Source organism: Rhinolophus sinicus, linkage group LG03 (genome assembly GCF_036562045.2).
Source record: "Rhinolophus sinicus isolate RSC01 linkage group LG03, ASM3656204v1, whole genome shotgun sequence".
NCBI lineage: Eukaryota > Metazoa > Chordata > Mammalia > Chiroptera > Rhinolophidae > Rhinolophus > Rhinolophus sinicus.
This window is the reverse complement of record NC_133753.1, coordinates 162215078-162236339: the sequence shown is the minus strand read 5'-3', so window position 1 is coordinate 162236339 and position 21262 is coordinate 162215078. Positions and strand designations below refer to the sequence as shown.

The 21262-nt window shown below is 36.1% G+C and overlaps 1 protein-coding gene across 7 annotated transcripts in view; it reads right to left on the bottom strand.

Moving 5' to 3' along the window:
* The window catches only part of PDE4D (phosphodiesterase 4D), a 1269731-nt gene that overhangs the window by 348973 nt on the left and 899496 nt on the right, over positions 1-21262 (bottom strand). The window contains exon 1 of one of the 7 annotated variants that reach the window (XM_019743415.2): positions 16749-17059. The exons of the other annotated variants lie outside the window; for them this stretch is intronic. Within the exon in view, the coding sequence (XP_019598974.1) occupies positions 16749-16873 (125 nt within the window). The 5' untranslated portion in view covers positions 16874-17059. Of the gene's footprint in view, positions 1-16748; positions 17060-21262 lie in introns of those variants that run through there. 7 annotated transcript variants of the gene reach the window in all.

Below are 21262 nucleotides of genomic sequence, written 5' to 3'. Positions count from 1 at the left end.
AAACAGATTTAGGAAACATGTGTAAACATTTTTTTTTTTTTAACTTCCTGCTGTATCACTTTGAGATCTGGATTGATTTGGGAGGAATTCAAATGCTCCAAGTCTCAGTTCCTCACAGATAGAATAGGGACATTATCAACTTCTTCATAAACCAGTGCCAATACACATGAACGTGTCTTTCCCTCTTTTAATATCTATAAGTATACACATATATTTCTATATGTGTGCTCACAATTCAACTAAGTGCTAGTTGTAGCCAAAACACTTATAGTCTAGTTTGGAATAAAGCATACATCGCATAGTGATCCAAATAACAGTGAAATCTTCCAATAAAAGATTATTTTAAAAGCTGTATGATTAGATGCCCTATGATCGAACTAAAAGTAACAGAGCTTACCTACTCTATCTGAACCCTCACTGAATGATAGTACATAAATTATTCTTAATACTCAACACAATCTTAAAACTTAGTTTTTGCTCATATAATTGCATAGAGGAGGAATGTGAAGCTCAGAGAGGGGAGGCAACTTGGTTAGGAAAAGTGGAAAACAAACAGATCCACTTGGGCCCGAAGCTTGGCCTCCTTTTGTTAGGCCACGTAATCCTGATTCTGCAACATGGTGGAGTGAACATCATGGCAGAGGAATGAATGGACCTTGAGAAAAGGGTACTATTTGGGCAGATCAAAAGGAGAGCACGGGTGTATCAGGAGAGGGGATGATGTGAGTCAAGACATGAAGATGGAAATACAGAAGGCATATCTGTGAGTCAGCAATACACTTGTTTGTCTAAAGATAAACCATGTGGATGAGAGCAGGATACGGGACCAGAAAAGTAGATTGGGGCAAATTTTGGAGGCCTTGAATGCCAAATGAAGGAACATCATTTGCTATCTCATACAAAAAATGAGAATTTATTGAGGAACCACTGTGCTATATTGTGTAGATATCAAGACATAAAGAAACATTAAAAAAAAAGAGAGAGAGAGAGACAAAAACAGCAACAAAATAGCCTCTGTGTTCCTGGAGCTTAGACTCCACTTATTCCAGTGGCTGGAATAATACTCTGGAGCTCTGGTAGAAGCTTGAGTGGGGACACGTGACATAAGAAAGGGGGTTATCATCTGGACCACTAACCACTGGCATAGAAGTTGTCAAAAAAGCCTTTATAGAAGAAATGGATTTATTCTGGGAGTGATAGGACATGAAGAAAGGATTTGAACAGTGAACTAAAAATACCATTTTCAGAAGATTGATTAAACAGTAGCATACAACAAGAACATTGTGGGGTGATGATTACAGACTGGAAACTGAGACTCATTAAATAGATCATTGCAGCTCTCCAGGAAGAGGAGGGGGTGGTGGCTGTGGAAATGAAAAGGTAGGAAGGCAGGGGCTTTTACAGTGAAAATCCAGAGGGACTTAAGTATGACTGACAAGGGCAATGAGAAAGAGAAGACTTCAGTGATGACGTTAGGTAAATGGAAAAATAGCATCGTCCTGAAGAGAGACGTGTGAGTTCTGTTCTGGAGAGCTGATTCAAAAAGAAAGGTGACCTCAAGTTAGCCAAGCTAACACTTTGACAGTAAGATATCTCGGCAGTTAGAAATACAGGTAGAGCTTAACATTTCTGCATTCGGTCCAGCACCTACCAGTTTTACAAACCCAAAAGATGAGAAGTTTACTTCTGCCAGACACTTAGGTGTCATGATGATATAAATTATAAAAGCAAGTACATAAACAATAAAACACACCAATAAAGGCTAATATTTGTTGAGGTCTCATTATGTACCGGGCACTACGCTAAGTATTTTATATGTATTATTTGTGTTATTTCATTTAATCCTCATAATAACCTTCTGATTTAGGTACAATTATCTCCATTTTGCATATGCAGAAACTGAGGCACAAAAAGAGAAACCGACTTGTCCAAGATAACACGGTCAGTGAGTGGCAGAGTATGAGTTCACACCCAGACAATCTAAATATGGACTGTACAATATGGCAGCCACCAGCATACAAGGCTTTGGAACTGGAAAGGACACTAGCATGACTGAAGAATATGATTTTTAGTCTTATTTAGTTTTGCCAATTAATATTTAAATTTTAAAACCAATAGTTGTTTCAGTTATTGGAAAGCTTTTAAGTATGTTTGAAACAACCTAAGCGAATCTACATTTCCAGTTGTAAATTTTATGAAATCTAAATACAGATAAAATATGACTGATGAAAAATTAGCATCTAAATTGATATTTATATAAAACATACACAGAAGTCAAAGGCTTAGAATGAGGAAATAATTGTAAATATCTCATGAATAATTTTATATATTGATTATAAGTTGAAATGATAATATTTTATATAGCGAGTTAAGTAAAATGTTATTGAAGTTTACTTTTTTTTTAAATTTTTAAATGTGGTACCACACAATTTTAAATTATAGGTATGGCTCACATAATATTTCTATTCGGTAGCTTTGGTCTAAATACAGATAAATTAATAATAATACAGGTCAGCTGTATTATGAGGCAAATGACATAGTTAATGGGACAGAGGTTATTCCTTTTACCATTCTGTGTCCTTGCATTTTGAGAATATACAGAAATTGTCTTAATTCAATGGGGAAAGTGAATGCTGAACCTGATCACACTGTTTAATCTCCCTACTCTCTTGACTGGGTCAACTGTTTCACAGTTTTCAGAACAAACGACACTCCAACTGCCCTTTCTTGTATATCTTATATTTGTGTATCTTTCAAAGGAGAATTATTTTGCTCACAGCTACTTTCTGTCTTTTAATCACAGCTCGACCTTCTTGTCGGTCTCAATCTAGAACTTATTTATCAGAGAATCCCAGAGAAAAGCCCAACAAGAGTTTCTTAGAGCTTTTCAGAGAAAAGAATAACTAGAAAACTAGGAGTTGTACAATATCAAGGTATAGCCTTGTATGCTTGGATTTTTTAAATGGGGGATTATAGTCTGATAGTGAAAGCTAAATTGTGTGTTTAAGAGCTGTTGACAATAATCCAGAAGTTTGCTTTTCTAAGAGTTATATACATATAGATAAAACGTAGAAGAATTTAACTAAATGGGAGGAAAAGGGTGATAGCTAAGCACCTGTGAATCTTTGGGTATTGCAAAAATTAAGACTGTCATTTATCAAGGAAATACGAGTCTAAAATTCTACCAATCCTCAGGTATTCAGTGTATACATATAAAGCACTATGTCCCCAAAGTTAGAATCATCCAGATGTTTTAAATTGGTAAGAGTAAACATTTGATTTATCACAGATTCACCAAAGTCAGAAGTGGAAAATTTACATCTGCTAGTAAACTAGAGAGTAGTTCTTTTTCCATTCTCTATGCCAGCTGTCATAACATACTTACATCTACCTACAGAATAATTCAAGTCAGTGAATTTATAGTCAAATGCCATTATAAAAAACTCTGATAACATTATATGTCCTTATTTGTATGATACATGTATGAAATATTTCAACCTCCAAGAGGTACTCCATTTTTGAGCATATTGTATGTTCAGTCTTGGTGCAACAGATAAACTGATTAATGTCACTCCTTTTTAATTTGTAATGATTGGTTTAAAGTATCAACTATGCATTCTTTATAACAATCCTCTATACAAGAGATCTTAAGCAATAAATTCTCCATTAATTTTTATTTACAAGTTATGTACAATGTATAACATATTAAGAGTACGTATGGAACACCAAAGTGCCATAATCATTAGGTTAGAAATGAGGTCCTCATGTGATAAGGCAAATGAAGGGTAACTTCCTTGGCCAAGAGAAAAAAAAAGAGCTTTGGAAAAAAGATAAACAAATCCATTAGAGAGGACGGTAAATGCATTTGAAACAGCTTCAATAAAATACCCAAGCTCCTGGGAAAATAATGCACCTACTGATAAAACTGCTTTCAGAACTACCAAAAGGGAATAACACACAAATATATAAATTTAGCCAAACAAGACAAGAGTATGGCTGCTGAATTTTCAGTAATAAATGTTAAGTAAAAAGAAAAGGTTATTTTAACTTTTTTTCTTTTTTTTAACAGTAGAAAATGATAGAATGCAATCTCATAGTTAATTCTCCCTGTGTGGCTATGAACATACTTCTTTCCAATGACTGGGTAATGGCCCATTATTTTTTGATGGTTCCTTCTTTGTTCTTCTATAGTTCCAAAATTATGTAGTTTTGTTTATAGTCAACAAATCCCTAACCAGTAGGCCAATTTTGGTTGATTTCTGGCAATTGTTCCACTTAAACATTCTCATTTAATATTTATTGCAGACAACGTAATAATTACAGAGCTGATCAATATAGGATCATCTGTGTTTTGTTGTTAATATTTACTTTTTGTAAGCTTTTTTTTATTACAAAAAGTTTCAGAATTCAACATGACAATTTGATTTGAATTTAATGGTCAGCTTAAAAATGAATGCCATTTTACAAAAGCACTTGCAATTTATGTATCTTACAAGTTAGCCAAGGTCTGAGTGATCTCGGCAATAAAATATTTAGGAACAAAGTCTAATGTATTTTGGACATTTCTGTAAATTATTTATCTTCTATTCAAGCTGCATTTGGAGAGAGGGCTAGATGTTGTATTGCAGGCTGAAAGTAAGATTCTAAATTGGATAGAGACAAACAAGGAATTGATTGTGACTTTTTAAAGTCTAACTCACAGATGTTGATCTTCTTCAAAGATGTTTGCTTGGCCCTCTGCCGTTCTCATATCTCCACCCCTGACCTCTTCTTTCTCTGTGTTTGCCATTTGTTTGCTCACTGCCATCTGTTTGTCCTCAAAACCAGTATATCACTCAGTAAGTCACCATCTTCACTGTCAAACTGCTGCTCCCCATCCCTTATTTCTAAAAACTGTACAACTTTTCTGCCAGAAATCCAGGATTAACTATGGTGTTCAGGTATCATAATGAAAACAGCATCTTCTTTTTTCTTCCTTGCACAAGTTTTCAAGTCTTGCCAATCCTTCCTCCATCTGTCTCCCTTCTATCCATTTTGTTGTTATCATTACCAGTCCATGCGAGGCCATAATTATCTGGACCCTTAAAACATTTTTAAAAAGCCTTTACCTGATAAATTTTATAGAATCATTGCAGAAAATATAGAATATACAAAAAATAATAAAAATTAATACTGTAATCCATCAACTTGTGTTAACTACTACTTTATTAACTTTTAGAGCAGATTATTGCTGCAACTTTCCCCACTCATCTCCTTACTCTAGTCTTCTGCTTCTCTAAATTCTGTCTTCACTGATGTCATTTATTTTTTCCTAAACAGAGCTGAGGTCATAGGACTCCCCTGTTCAAAAAATCTTCAATAGCTCACCTTGGCTCAGAAAATATTCCATTAGCTTTGTTTTCATGACCTAAAAACACAGTTTCACTCTCACGTTCCAATTTCATTCCCCACGATTGCTTCTCAAATTCATTAAGTTTTGGCCACTTTTTTTTTTTTTTTAGCATAAGATTCACTTACTTTCCCATATTGATACCTTTGCCAGATTCTCAACTCCACATAATTAAATGCAAGCTTTCAGGCCAAATACCATTTCGCTCATGAAGCTTTCTCTGACATTCTCAGTTGGAAGTAAACTGTCCCTTCTCAGACCTGCCAAAGCATTTTACTTCTGCTTTCTCTATCAAAAAACAGAGTACAACATTTACAGACATACCACTGGAGGTTGGATACCAATTCCAACATTTAAGTAACTCAATGACCCTGACTGAACAAGACCCTTCAACCCTCAGGGTCTCAGCTTTCTGATCAGTTAATGAGTTCCTTCTGGAGAATTCCTTATCCTCTTTTATGACTTAATTTTAATTTGTAAGGCTTTCCTCGAACAGCCTACCTGGTGATAGTGTTTGGCCTGTGTACTCTTAGAGAACTATGAAGGTCCTTTTGTGGTTTTAATTTTTTGTTTGAATTTTTGCCTGAGCAGTTAGACTATTTTTTTGAAGGCTAGGAATTTGTCTTACTCAGTTTTGCAATCTTAGCAGAGAGTTCTGAACTCAGTTTCTGTTCAGTAAATGTTTCTTAAATGAGTGAATAAATAAAAAAATGAATGAATTTAGTGATATTTGGATCTTGTGGAAGTTATTTATGTTCAGTGCCTGTCATCTCTCTTTAGACTATAAGCTCTAGAGGGCAGGCTCTTTGTATGATACATATTTGTATCCTTATAGTTCCATGTGCATGATATGGAATAAATATTTAGAGAAAATTGAAGAGAAAAATTTAGCTAAGCTGGATGATGAACTCGTATGCTCGTGCCTATAGAGCTTTCCTATATGAAAGTTTTTCCCTCCCTGGTGTGCATGCAATCTTAATATCTGTTTAACTCTGCAAATGAGGCTAATTGTACTTACTATCAACATTAAAGTTCCTTTTGAAATTAAATACAAGGATGTCTATAAACAGATATCTCTTTTGATGGTACAGTAATACAAACTTCAGTGGGGTCATATCTTACTTAGTTTATGTTCTAACATTAGCCCTTGTGGCGAAAATCCAGTATAGCCAACATTACCATTGGAAATCCCTTAAATTACCCAAATGTAAGGTAAGATGCTCACACTATGGCAGGTCCATGGGAACTGAGATGAGGAAAGAGCAGAAGATATACATCTCCTACTTCACACTTACTAGTGGACATAGATCCATTCGATGTGGTGGCAGGTGGACAAGTGAAATTACCCTATTTAAATTGCTGTTTCTCTCTCCTCTAGCTCTCCTGTTTTGTTTAGTATGTATATTTGAATTTGCATTATTAAGTGCTTTACTGACACGGAAGAATTTGCATTATTAAGTGCTTTACTGAAGAAGCAAAATCTCTTGCAAGTCAAAATAACCAAGAACTCACCTTGCTGCCAAAGTGTGACTCCTACCACAAGCAATAGAAAGGGGAAAAAAATGGTCTGAGTTACTCTTGGTGTCAGTCACTGGACTCTTAAAATAAAAAAAGAAAGGGAGAAAGAAAAAGAGAAGGTGGTAGGGAAGGAAGGGAGAATTGAGAAAGGAAGGTAAAATAAAGAGCGAGGAAGGAAGGAAGGAAGGAAGGAAGGAAGGAAGGAAGGAAGGAAGGAAGGAAGGAAGAGAAAGGAAAGAAGGAAAGGAAAGGAAGAAGGAAGGAAGAAAAGGAAGGAGAAAGAAAGAAGAGAGAAAGAGAGAGAGGAAGGAAAGAAAAAAAGAGGGAGGGAGGGAAGGAAAGAAAGGGAAAAGGAAATAAAAACTCAAAGAGAACAGAAAGCTGCTGGTATCTTGATGTCCTTGTTCTATACATGAGGAATTACCATGGTAACACCAGTATCACATGACTCACTTCACATCAGATACTGCTATACATTGTTCAGAAATAACAGTACAAACAAGAGCACATATTTTCAGTCAAGTGGTTTAGGCCAGAAGGGCAATTACAAATTTAGATAAATAATATGACCATCTTAAGAATAATTGTGAATAATTGTGACTGTTGAACAGACTTTGAGACTTACATAGCTATACACATAATTTTTTTTTAACTTTTGCCTAGACTAAAAATCAACAACTAAACAGCACATACTTACGGATAACCCTCATGTATTTTGATAAGCAGAAGGCCATGTGTTGTGAGCTGGTTACTGTGAATTCTCATACTATCATAAGTCCAGAACTCAAAGAATCGTAGGGGAATTGCAAATGTTTTCATCATGGAAATTAGGCAAATTCACTGTTTTCTGATTCAGCTATTGTCCAGGAAGAAATACTACAAATGTAGAATTTATAGTGTTATATTCGGGGTCAATTATATAATAAAACTTTGGAACTGAGTACCTGCCACCCCAAGGGTTTTGGTGTAATTTATTAGTATACACATTGCAGAAAGGTAAATGCCACTATAGCACTGAAAATAAACCAACAAACACACACAAAGTCCTCTGGATGGACTGCACGGAAACACACCCTAATAATAATTGTAGGCAGTGAGTATGACACAGGTTTAAATGGGAAGAGTGGTCAGGCAGGGCTTGAGAGCCAAGTTTGGAAGTTGCTGGATGAATTAAATATGTTTCTCCAAATGGTCCACATTTACTCACTCTGATTACTTTCTTATTCTCAGTTGGACAAATAAGAATTAATTGAATGGCTGTTATATTCCAGGCCCTGTACAAAGCACTGGATGCTGTGGTTTAAAATACAGGCTTAGACCCAATTATGGTCTCATAATTGAATATAGAAGGAGGCTCTTAGGCCAACATATACATAAATATGTGATTATAATTGTGAGGACTGCTGAAAAGCAGATAACGGTGCAAACAAAAGCATATCAATAGGTGTCTAACACAGTCTGGGTGTTTAGGGAATGTTTCCCTGGGGATAATGAGGCCTGAAGGGTGATTAACACCATGCACCACTGAGAACCACACAAATGAAGCCCTGGCCATCTTTTAAAATTTAGAAACCATTCCCTCTTGTCTGGGAAGCTGATTAACTTTCCCTTGGACACTTGCAGCTTCCTTGTCATCATCACACTTCTTTCCTGGGTATTCTCCTTATCACTATCTTCAGGCAGGACTATCTTCTTTGCTCCTCTCCGGGCTGTAGGATACATGGTGTTACAGATCAAGTCCAAAGACATCATACTTATTTCAAAGGCTGTCAGTGGATTGAATGCCTACCCTTCTTTTCAGTCTTCGCTTCTTTCAGACCTTCTATATCAATATATATAATCTGTTTGATATCTTGGTGCTATCCTAAGACTGGAATACATTGTCAGGTTGACTATTTCATGGATCACAGTTTACAAAGCAAAATAAAAAGGTGATAATAGAAGCTTTCCCTTTATGGCACAAGTTTATTTACGTAATATTCATGTTCGATGCAAGAGCAAAGCCATGGAAAACTGAAAAAGAAAAGAAAAACTTGAAACACTTTTAAAGTTTCAAAAGGTTGTTAAGTAAGTTAATGTCTTTAGTTGGATGTAGAAATGTGACTAACGATGAAAGTCACCGTGATTGTGTAGAGGCTCCTCTACTTCACTGGAAGTCAACATTCAAATTATTCTAAATCTTTTCCTGTCACTCTTTTTGGTAAAGGAGAGGCTGTATGGGGAGCTGATGGGTGAATGCTGAACTGATGCAAAAGGACAAAGGTGAAGGTTTATGACTGTTTTTATTAATGCCCAAAGTTGGCAATGGATTGGAAAATTGACTTTTTTAACTTCAGTGGGAAAATATTACCTACTCCTTATTTCAATGTCTTAAAATGTCAATGATAAATAAGACACAAAGAATATGTTTTTAAATGGCATTTCCAATGGATAAATTAAACAGAATAATCTTTTAATGTTTCTCTCCAAAAGGAAATGAAGAATGATTTGGCTAACTCACTTTTGAAAAAGAGCAATCCCCCTCAGTTTATTTTTGCCACTCTCCTCCCTCCCTCATTATATTTCAGACACCTTATCCTTTTAGTTTCTTTAAGACTCACATTAGGGCTTCATCCGGGGAGTTCTCCGTAGAACACGTTACCCATCTTCAGGCTTCATCATCCCCAAACAAAACACTTTCCAAATGCTCAGAACTATGTTAGGCTCCTAGTTAAATACTCTTAATGGGCCCTCGTCTCCTTCTTAGTGGTTCTCACAATTGTAAGCATGTATTTATGCATTTTGCAATTGTAATGAAATTATCCCTGTCAGGATTTTACACTGCTCCCTTCTGCTAGGCTACAGCTTTAGTTTTTTCTATTCTAATTTATGCTGCATGCCATTGCCAAATTGTTCTTCCTAAAACAGCTGTTTCCATCATACCACTCTTAAAAAGGAGGAAAGATAGAAAATATATAAATAATTGAGGTTCATTATGATAATGTGACAGACATATAAGAAAAGGAACAACTGCCAGCTAAAGGAGAAACTTCCATTTGGAAACAGGGACTTAGGAAAGGATTCACGAAAAAAGACTCGCAGGATGCATTGGACTTTATCGCACAATGGGATAGAGGGCAACTCCAGGCAAACAATAGTATAGTTAGTAGTTCTTTATACCTGAAATGCAGAGCATACATGGATTTTGAGGGACATTTACAAGGACAGAGAAATGGGAAAAGATCATGATCATTTGGAATTGAGACTTTTTTGTAGGCAAAGAAAAAAGCTACTGGTGTAAGTATGGAGGTGTCATGATAAAATGTTAGATAATTAATCTCTAGATGACAGTCAGGAAGAGGATGGTAATAGAATAAAGAGACCAGTTATGAGGCTGGCAGTCTTTCAGGCAAGAGAGAACAAGGGCTTGACCTAACATGGTGTGCTAAGGTCAACAACAAGCAGAAGGAGGAAGAATGGACTTGACACCAGCTAGTGACACAGTAGTTAGGCTGAGGGAGAGGAAGCATTTAGGATGCCTTCTTGGCCTGTGCCATGGGTCATGGAAGAAATGGAAGATGGTGAGGCTCCCTGGTTAATTTTAGTTTCAACTATATTGAGTTTGAGTTCCCTGAAGAATGCTTGGGTAGCAGACAGTTGGATATACCACTCTGGAATTGAGAAGAGAATGAGGAGCTGGAAATACATGTTCTAGTTGAATGGTTACTGCTAATAATTTTTACTCAGAAGTAGGGAGGGTTAGAAGAAATACCGAGGATAATTGGAAGTTTATTTAGTGAAAGAAAGGCTTCTCATCAGAGAAAGGACTCCCTTTTTCTGCAGTTCCCCCTTATGAAATGTGTTCTTTGCTGTTAGGATGAGCTGGTTACAATGCAAACACAGTCAGGAACACGTGGCTCATGCATTCACAATGAATGGGCCCATGAACACAGGCATGAAGACAGGTGGTAAAGACCCAACCAAGTTTCATTATACCAGGCCAGTAGGACGGTCACTCAATATTCTTTATCTTCTGTGTAATTTTACTTAGGACGTTTCACTTTACCTTGAAAAGTATATCAATGATTAGTACAGAACCTGGAGATACAAGAATGTACTGAACAATTTATTCAGCTTTCTGTAATGAAATCTTAGTAGCTGCACCTCTACTGAAAGAATAACAGGCCCTGGCAATGTAAAAAAGCCACTAATTCAGACAAATCAGAAGACAGGCCAGTTTGAATCACTGAATAGCTTAGACCATTTTAAAAGTGTGCCAGTTGTCTATTTTTAACCAAGGTAAGAAAGTATTATCTAGTGGTTACCATGAGAAGATAAGAGAAAGTACTTTCATGAATATATAGAAAATATCAATTGTCTGGATATAAATAACAGGTTTCAAAGTACTCCCCCACCCAATTTATTTACATAAGGGTTTCTCAACCTCAGCACTATTGATATTTTGAGTCAAATAATTCTTTGCTGTTGGGCCTGTCCTGTGTATTATGGGGTGTTTAACAGAGTCCCTGTCTCTACCTACTTAATACCTTTACTCACCTCTCAACTTGTGACAATCAAAAATGTCCCTATATATTGCCAAATGTCCCTGGGTATCAAATGACCCCAGTTGAGAACCACTGGTTACATTAGTAATTAATTAAATATGCTCTTAAAAAAAAAGACTGTATAAAAGCAAATGTTAGTCTAGGTCCTGCTTGAATGAGTATAGATTGCAAATTAAAGAGGTCCTAGTTGACCATAATTTATTGTTCACAATGTGTAACTGTTATCTTTTGGTACGTAAGTGGGAAGTGTTTTTTTATACTCTGTAATGTCTCACTTCTGCATGTTCAGACTTGTTAATAGAATATATTTTTATGAACATGAGGCCACTGATTATTCAGGAATCATAGTCCAATTCCTGTTTTCTTCTATAGCCATTACTAGTGAATCATTTCTATGGACACGATTTGCTATGTGTTGAACTATGTCACCTAAAAATCTGTATGTTGAAGCCCTAACTCCCAATACCTCAGAATGTGACTGTTATCTGACATAGGGCCTTTAAAATGGTAGTCAGTTAGGCCATTAGGGTGGACACCAATCCAATTTGATTGGTGTTCTTCTGAGAAGAAGAAATTTGGGCAGAGACACTAGGGATGTACACCCAGAGGAAAGTCGATGGGAGGACACAGGGAGAAGGCAGCCATCTGCAAACCAAAGAGAGACCTCTGGAGAAACCAAACCTGTTGTCACCTTGATCTTGGACTTCCAGTCTCTAAAACCGTGGGAAAGCAAATTTATGTTGTTCAGTCACCCACTCTGCAATATTTTGTGATGACAGCTCTAGTAAACTAATACACCATTTGAGTAAATGAATAGTTTGATGACTGGTCAGAAATCCAAGCGCACAACTTTGTAATCTTTCCCCAAGAAGAAAACAGGTTGATTAACACAGACTCACAGTCGTCGTATTTCTCCTGTCTTCTGGTTCTCTCTATCCTGCTGTTTTCTAATTCCAGAGATAATAGGGAGAAAACACCTACCTATAGGATTTAGGAAAACAGGCCAGAGAATGTATGAGAGAAGCAGGTGGGAACAAGAGGGAGCCTAGAGGAAAACACAGTCTCTGAAGCCCAACAGCCATAGACACAGGGTAGAGTCACCAAAATGTCCAGGTAGAGGGCTGGGTGTGTGTGTGTGTGTGTGTGTGTGTGTGTGTGTGTGGTGGTGGTGGGGGTACAGCACCGGGACTGGTTGTGAAAGGTAAGTGCTCTTGAGCACATGTGCTTTCCATACCTTGGGGTGCTGGTGAGCCTTGTCTCAGCTCTTTCACTGCTCCTAGTTTTTGTTTTCTATATTGCTAAAAAATGTCTTTGTATGAGTTTTACATTGCAGCAGGATAAACAGAACTGGGCTTACATCACAATTTTTTGTTACTGATTTTATGAACTTTTGTGCTTCTATCACATTTCCTACAGTTGCGATATTTTTTCCATCTACGAACTCCCTTCTGTCCCCTCCCATGGTGACTCTTCTCCTTTCTAATATGTGAGAGACTCTGTGTATACATACATACATACATACATACATACATACATACATATATATATATATATATATATATATATATATATATAGAGAGAGAGAGAGAGAGAGAGAGAGAGAGAGAGAGAGAGACACTTATGAATACAGAAATGAATTTTAGGTTCTGCTTTGCTGATCCAGTAATAACAAAAGCCATGATCCCCAACTCCTTAAGCCAGTGGTACAAAGTCAGTGCTGTATGCAACTTCTTCAGAGAAATAAGGAAGGCGAATACAACTGATCCAGGAGAACAGGAGAGGCAAAAGTCTTGCCAGAGACTCCATACGATGGCACCCAGGGAAGTGATATATAAGCCAATGTCAAGATGAATAGCATACACTTTACCAACAGTTACTAATTAAATAAACATTTATTGTCTGATCTGTGCTGGGCACTAGAGATATGACAACAAACATGACAGGATCTGCCCACTCAAAACACTACAGCCTAATTGGGTGAGGAGGGGCTGAAAGATCTAGATTAAATCTCATTCCTCAATCTCTATGTATTAAAATTGAAGTGTCAGATTTGTATAAAATTAAAAGAAAATTATTTTTCTTGGAAGAGTGAAAATAAAGCCCTACAGTTTGTGGAGGCTACAAAAAATTAAAAGGAAAAATGTTTTAAATCACAAATGTAGATATTTTTTAGGATCACAGATGGTAGGACTGTCATTCTCTTCAACATTGAACTTAATTAGATTTCAAAGTGTTAACTGTTTTTTAATGTCCTCATGGCCACTCTTGAAATAAGAATTCAAAACTATTAAATGGCCATGTGGTCACACTTCTAATATAGCTAACTTTCAATTTGGAAATTATTTCCCTGCGTTCCACAAGACAACATGCTGTTCCTCCAATAAGTCATTATTTTATAAGAATACGCTTGAATTTAAATTGAGCTATATTTTCAATAATGTTGTAAAGATCACATAGGGTGCCTGAGAGGTGCTGGACTTATCAGGGGGATCACATCATAGATTGTGTAGATTCCTAACCATTGTACTATACACCTGAAGCTAAAGTAGAAGAAGACCGAATGTCAGAGGCGTTTTAGACTTAGAGGGGTTATCATTTTGTGAGGGGTAATAAATGTCTAATTATTATGTTGTTTTGTGCACTTGAAACTAATATAATAAATAAATAAGTAAATAAAATTAAGCTACATTTGCATATATGAATATAATTTTCTATTTTATTCTCTCCATTTAGTGAAAAGCCAGATTTTTTTTAATCTCACCTCAATCTTATGCTTCATTGGATATCTTAAAACATCAATATATAGCTCCTCTTCATTGAATGTCTTTCTCTCCTCTTCCTTCCCACCTTTCTAACCCTTCTTCCCTTCCCTCCCCTTTCTATAATTAGAAAAACAATGTCCTTTCTGCCACACAGCATATTCTTGACTACATGAAAATAAACTTAAACAGGCTAATTTTAGACAATTCTTAGATCAGTCCCAGCAAGCATCCTGAAAACTTAACTATTTAATTTGGAGTAAGTTTAGTGAATCTAGGATTGATGACCCACCACCATTCCAGGTGTATTATTTTCTCAGCAGAATAAATAGTAGTAAAAATAAAGGTTTTAAAATTGACAACTTAAAAAAATGAGTCACAGCATAAAAACACATTCTCTATGATTTGGATCGTCCTTCCTTCATTCATCTGTCCCCTCTAATCAGTTTTTTTCATTACATGTTTGTTGTCACATTTATAATTCCATGGAATAAAAACTAGAATAGAAACAATGATTACACACAAGGCCATTTATTTGATTTACTTGTTGTATATAAGTAATGCATTGTACTAAAAGTTGGATCTGATATTTTTACAAATTCCAAGGTCTATGCTATAAAATACTGTTTATTGTTAAGTGGCTTGCAGGAATATTTGTTTGTAAAATACATTGTGATGACCAATGTAAAAATTGATTGGGGGTGTGCTTGAAATTGTCTGGGTATAATACAGTATGCCAGGGGCCCACACTATACACATATACATCAGCTTATATAAACACATACTGTGTTTCCCAGAAAATAAGACCTAGCCAGACCGTCAGCTCTAATGCATCTTTTGGAGCAAAAATTTGTATAAGACTGGCTCTTATATTATATAAGACCAGGTTATGTATTAAAATAAGACAAGGTATTATATTATATTATATTATATTATATTATATTATATTATATTATACCCGGTCTTATATGATATTAAAATAAGATTGGGTCTTATATTAATTTTTGCCAAAAGACACATTAGAGCTGATGGTCCAGCTAGGTCTTATTTTCGGGAAAACATGGTAATCCTGCTAACTTATACAGAAAGTTTAATACTTTTAAGCAGAAAAAAATACTGTAACATGAATAGGGACATAGCATTTACATATGAATTTGGCAACTTATATCAGTTTCTAGTATGCACCACTAATTATGGAAGGGAGCGAGATGACTGACAGCAACGGAGCCATTGCAGGGGTCTCAGGGCACATTTTCCTGAATGCACCTTAAAATAGCTGTTAGTTATTTATAGATGATGTAATACAGAATTGTACACCTGAAATCTATGTAATTTTACTAACAATTGTCACCCCAATAAATTAAAAACAATTTTTTTTAAATAGCTGTTAGTTGCTGCTAGCCTATTATAAATTCAAATGTTGCTAGAGATAGACAGAAAAGCCTTGATACTCCAGAAAAAAGAATCAAATATTCCCCTTCACAAAAATATGTTACAGCGTATTCCCATCAAATAATAATACAATTTTACAGAACGTTTTTAATCACTCAAATATCTGAATGTTACTTTATGTTTATAGTAAAGTCAAATCTGGCAAAATGTATGCTTTATATGTGAGTCTGAGCGTGTATAATTAGAAAAGAAAAGTAGTAAAGAGTAAGAGGATAATGACAGTCTTCAAGTAACATAAGTTGCTTTTAGAATTTTGGATTTTTATTCCAAGAACTCATAAAATCAGGGAGTACTGGCATTTTCCCAGAGTGATTGGAATATCCTTATTAAATGCTTCTGAAGTTCATTATGAAATACTGAATAAAATTATTTTGTATAAAATCAAAACTGAGGTATGAATTTGGGACCCACTTATCCACCACATCATTCCTATTCTGACCCCGCATAACAAAGCTGGAAGATAGAGAGGGTCTACTTTGCACATTAAACACTGAGCTCAACTTTGACAGTCCTAATTATACAACAAAAGCTGGCCTGTGTTTTGTGACTCTGTGTGTGTGTGTGTAGACTGAGCAGAATTTTGGGGCACTGATCTAAAAATGACATCCTATTTATAGGAAAAATTAACTTTATTCTGGCCTCCATAGTGACCACATGAAAATTAATGCTTTTTGTAGAACGTTAACATGTTTATTGCACAATGGCACTAAAAAAATTTATGTGTAGATTATGAGATACTGGGTATCTGGTATCAAGAGCCATCAATAAACATATCCATTATTCGGCTAAATCCTCTTTCAAAATTCATATGGCTGATTCTGATGGTAATACAAGCACTAAAAAATTGCTCACATTTAAAAAATCTACAGACCCTGAAACCGGATCAGCTTTTGTTAAATAGGTAAGCTAAGAATATTTTCCAGGTTTCCTGTTTGGTTAATTTTTTTCTAACTATCCAGTATGCTGAATTTTAAAACCAATGTCTTAGCCTGACCCTTCCAGCTCAGCAGATCTCCAAAGGACTTATCAAAGGGAAACAAAATACATTTTCACTGACAAACAACTGTAAGAAAGGAAATCAGTTACCGTCTCCTCTGTGGCTTAATATCAATTGGCTTGTTGATTGCATAAGGCGATCCATGAACATAAGCGCTTCGGAATCTAGCAACCTTCCCAAGTGTTAGGTACTCACAGCTGGTTGGCAAACTCATTTTATCCAAAAGGCAGGAAGTTAAAACAAATCTTAGTAGTCAGACCAGCATTCCTGGGAACGCTGGAAAGAACAAGTCAGATAATGGATTTCAGACATATGCTGCTCACTGGTCGCCGGGTGCTGCTTTTCTTTAAAAGTAAACGCGTGTTTCTCCGGCTACATGTACTACCTTGTTTTCCGTTCATGGATACAGGAAGCTTGTTGCTTATTTCTAACCAGAGTCATGCTCTGACCAATTATTGGCTGAGCAGATGAAGTAGAAATTCTGTAGCTCCACAAAAACCGATTTCCACTCAAACCAAATCACTGAGTAGGCAGCAAGGTTTAATCCATTTTTGTCTGATGTCTAAAAGAACATCAACTTAACATAACAGTCGTTGGGAAATAAATTATTTACCTGTACACCAAACATGCATCCTGATAGCGAGAAAATAATCAATTATTTTGTATATTTTCAAAAGGGGAAAATTGTTTGCTAAAAGATACTTAGAAAATGAGATGGACATATAGAAATGATGATGGGTGGTCTTTCAATTGTCGGGTCAAAAAATTGCGGGTTCTCGTTCATAAATTACTGTTCATAATAGAACCGAAATTAGCCTCTCAGGAACATAAAAACTGTAAGCTAAGGCCTTTGTATATAATAACCTTTTGACTTTGATACTGATTTCTTTTTTCTTATTAGAAACATTCTCTCAGAAATGCAAACTCTGTTTGCTTGTTGGACGAAGACCTATTGAAAAATTGGTGGGATATTCTTACTAATTGTTTGTAACGCAATTTTCTGTAACAGTGAAAGATAAATTAGAGAAATTGTAAACGATATCCAATAATTCTAGCTTAGGTGGCAGTTTCAGAGAAAAGTTACAGCTGTAATTAGCCTATAGTTTTTACAAACTCTCATCTTACTTCCTAGTGTTATAGCAAGAAAATCACTGAGGCTCTTGTGTGTATCTTAAGGAGAGGACGAGTTCAGAGTATGGGGGGGGGGGTAATTTCTTTTTATTTGAAAAATGATTTCTTATCCAGGATTTGAATAAACATAACCTATTTATTTAAGAGTCCTGGGACCTGGGCAAACACAAAGTACACTGAGAGCAAGTTATATTTTATTTTGTAATGGTCAAATTTAGACACTGTTTGAGTTTAAATAATAGATATCATTTAAATTCAGAATTTCTTTTAAGTTTGAAAGGGAAGATCATTTTCCATTTGACAGTAAGCATTTCTATCCAATGATTCTCTTTTTTATACTTTTTTGTTACTAAAGGATCCACGTTCATTTAAACATGTCAAATGACACAGAGATGTATTAAAAATGCTTATTGTATTTTCCTTCCCATTAACCCCTCTTTTTCTTTATGCTAATTCTACCAATGTATATATAGACACATACATATATGCACGCATAATATATACACAGACAAACACACACATATATGTATATATACTTACGCGGGAGAAAGTTTGCCAACTTAACTGTCTGACCTCTACATACACGTGTGTGTGTGTGTGTGTGTGTGTGTGTGTGTGTGTGGCTTCTTCTTCCTTTTTGTGTAAAGTGGGCTTATACCACACATAATCTTCTATAAATATTTTTGTATTTAAAATACATCATAGACAATTTTTCAATCAATGCATAGAGATCTAGTGTGTTCTTTTCAACAGTTAAATAAGATTCTGTAGAATGGATGTGCCATTATTTACTCAACCAATCTTCTATTGATGGGCATGTAATTTTGGACTTCTATAAAAAATAAATACATTTGTCGATATATTCTTACTGATCAGTGCTTTTATTTCTGAAAGTGGGTAGCTAGTGCACAAAATGTGTTCAGTTTTTCCTTTTATAGGCTAGGGCAGTTCACACTCCTATAATCATGTAGGAAGATGTCCATTTCCCCACACCCTTGACAACACTGCTGACATTCAAGTCCTTTCCCTTATAGCATGAAAATAAGGCAACGAGGTCTCCAAAATGCCCAGTGATTGCATACAGTGTCTTGCTAAAAGGAAACTGTTCTTACAGTGTCTGCAAAGATAAGGACAGTCTACCTGAACTGAAATATACTAGGCAGAAATCTGGAATCTCATCAACATGAGAGAACACCCAAGTAAAGCATCGTTAGCAAAGAATTTTTTGCTTAATTTGCCTAATTAAAGGGGCGATAAAATATGGAAGGAGTCCTTGCTTTGTTTCCACTTTGAGTATAGTTTTCTTAATCAGGATAATATTTAACAGTTTGAGAAAATGTCACATAATTTTACAATATGAAGGTAGTGCCTAACGACTACCAACTAATTATGATGTTCAACTATGTATGATTCATAGGCTTTTTTTTTAAATTTAAGTGGTCCACTGGACCTACTCCCCCATCTAAGAATCTTAAAAACAAATGCACAGTATTTTCATCTATATGTTAATTTAGGGGCCTTGTCCAGTACTGGAGGAAAAGAGCTGCTTCACATAAGAATTCCCTAAAAGAGGTTAAAAACAAAACAAAACAAAGCAAAAACAACCAACCAAACAAACAAAACAACAGAAGAAGGAAAAAAAAAAAAAAAAAAACCTGAAGAAGACATAAATCTCTGGGAAGGAAATTTGTGTCCTGTGATGGGTAAAATTCCTTGGTTTTCTTAGCAGGGGCATTTTTACTTGGCAATGATTCACCATGAACTTGGCAGGGTCTCCTGGGGATTACTTGTACTTAAATTGGGATGAGAAGGGATTACTCTGAAATCCAACCTGCCAAGATCTAGAATCTGTGAGAACACTGGCCACTTAGCAGGGAGTGGCCTCAGGAAAAATCCAATCTTCCTATCTTTCACCATTCCCTTTCTCTGAGGCTGGGAAGAGGTAGTTGGGGACTTTACCTTTGAGAGAATAAAAACACACTGGAGAGCTTAATTTCATCTGCAGATTAGAACCATGGTTTGTAGCAGGTTAACAGCAAAACAGGCCTTAAATCTCACTAAGGAATGACCAGGCTTACCCAGTTGTGTTTTGTTTGTTTTTACATACTGGGATTTCTGTGGCAGACAGGCATGGAGTCTAGGACAAATCTCACTCACCACCCCATGATTCTAAACTCATGAGAACAATCATACAAGGGTGGGAATCTCATTAGGGTATCGAGAACACCGATTTTCTTGAGTATGCTGAAATCTGTGATGCTGGTAACGTCCTTAACGACAGTTAGAAGCAATTGCTAGCAACTAACAGCTTGAGGCCCCAGGGCTTTTCTTCTAATAATTCCAATATTTACTAAAGAAGAATATTTCAGCTGTAAACTCTACCCTGGCATGAGATGGGCAATTTGAAAAGCTGGAGGAATTCTTTTAGGACAGGAGGATATCATCTGCTGTAACCATATCAGAGCACAAGAACCAACTGATCATTTCTCCTGCTTGAGGCTCTGAAAGACGCCCTCCCTCCCCAGACTGGTCCCCCTCACCACGCCCAGACTGGGAGCAGTATGCTGGGGTTCAAACCTGTCCCTGCTCACCAGGCTCTTCTCACTTCTGACCTACATGCTTCCTGGTGAATACATCTAATCCAGTAGCTTCAAATATCCATTATGTGATGAAAAACAAATCTATTTGGAGAGTCCATACCTTTCTGTTAGTATAATCAGCTGCTTATGAGAAAATGTCATTCAGAAGTCCCACAGATGCCTCATTCCAGCATTTACAATGTAAACCACATCAATTCTCTTTCCCTACTCCCTAAAACACATAGTGCCTGTGATCTCTGGCACTGTCACCATTCAGCCAACCATCTGACAATCACTTCTAATCAGGTCGTAAGTCTCAAAGACATGAATAATATTAAATAATATTATATTAACAATAATTACTGGCCATAATATTAATAGTAAAAATAGATAACAGCTAACATTGATCAGATGATTTCTATGTGCTAGATACTGTTATTGGTAGGGATTAACACTTTTAATCTTCGTAAAATTTCATGAGTTGGGCACTACTGTTATATTCACTTGGAAGATGAGAAAAACAAGGCATAGAGGGATTGAGATACATGCTCCAGGTCACACAGAGTGTTAAATGGTAGAGTCAGAGTTACTAACCAGTTAATCTGGCTCCAAAGGCCAGACTCTGTTATGCCTCTCTACAGATTGTACTTTCCTTAATATCCCTCCTTTTCATCTCCTTTTGTTATCATACTTTCCTTAGAGTTAATAATTGCAGTCTTCTTTCTCCTTAATCCGATCCTTCACTAGAATGCAATTTGGATCATTTTAAAATGGAAATCTGAACATGTGATTCTCTTGCTTGGAATCACCCAATGGCTCCCCATTTCTTTAGTGATAAAGTTTAAAATTTAAGTCCCAAAGCTTAGCACAGAGATCCCCTGTGGTCTCACTCT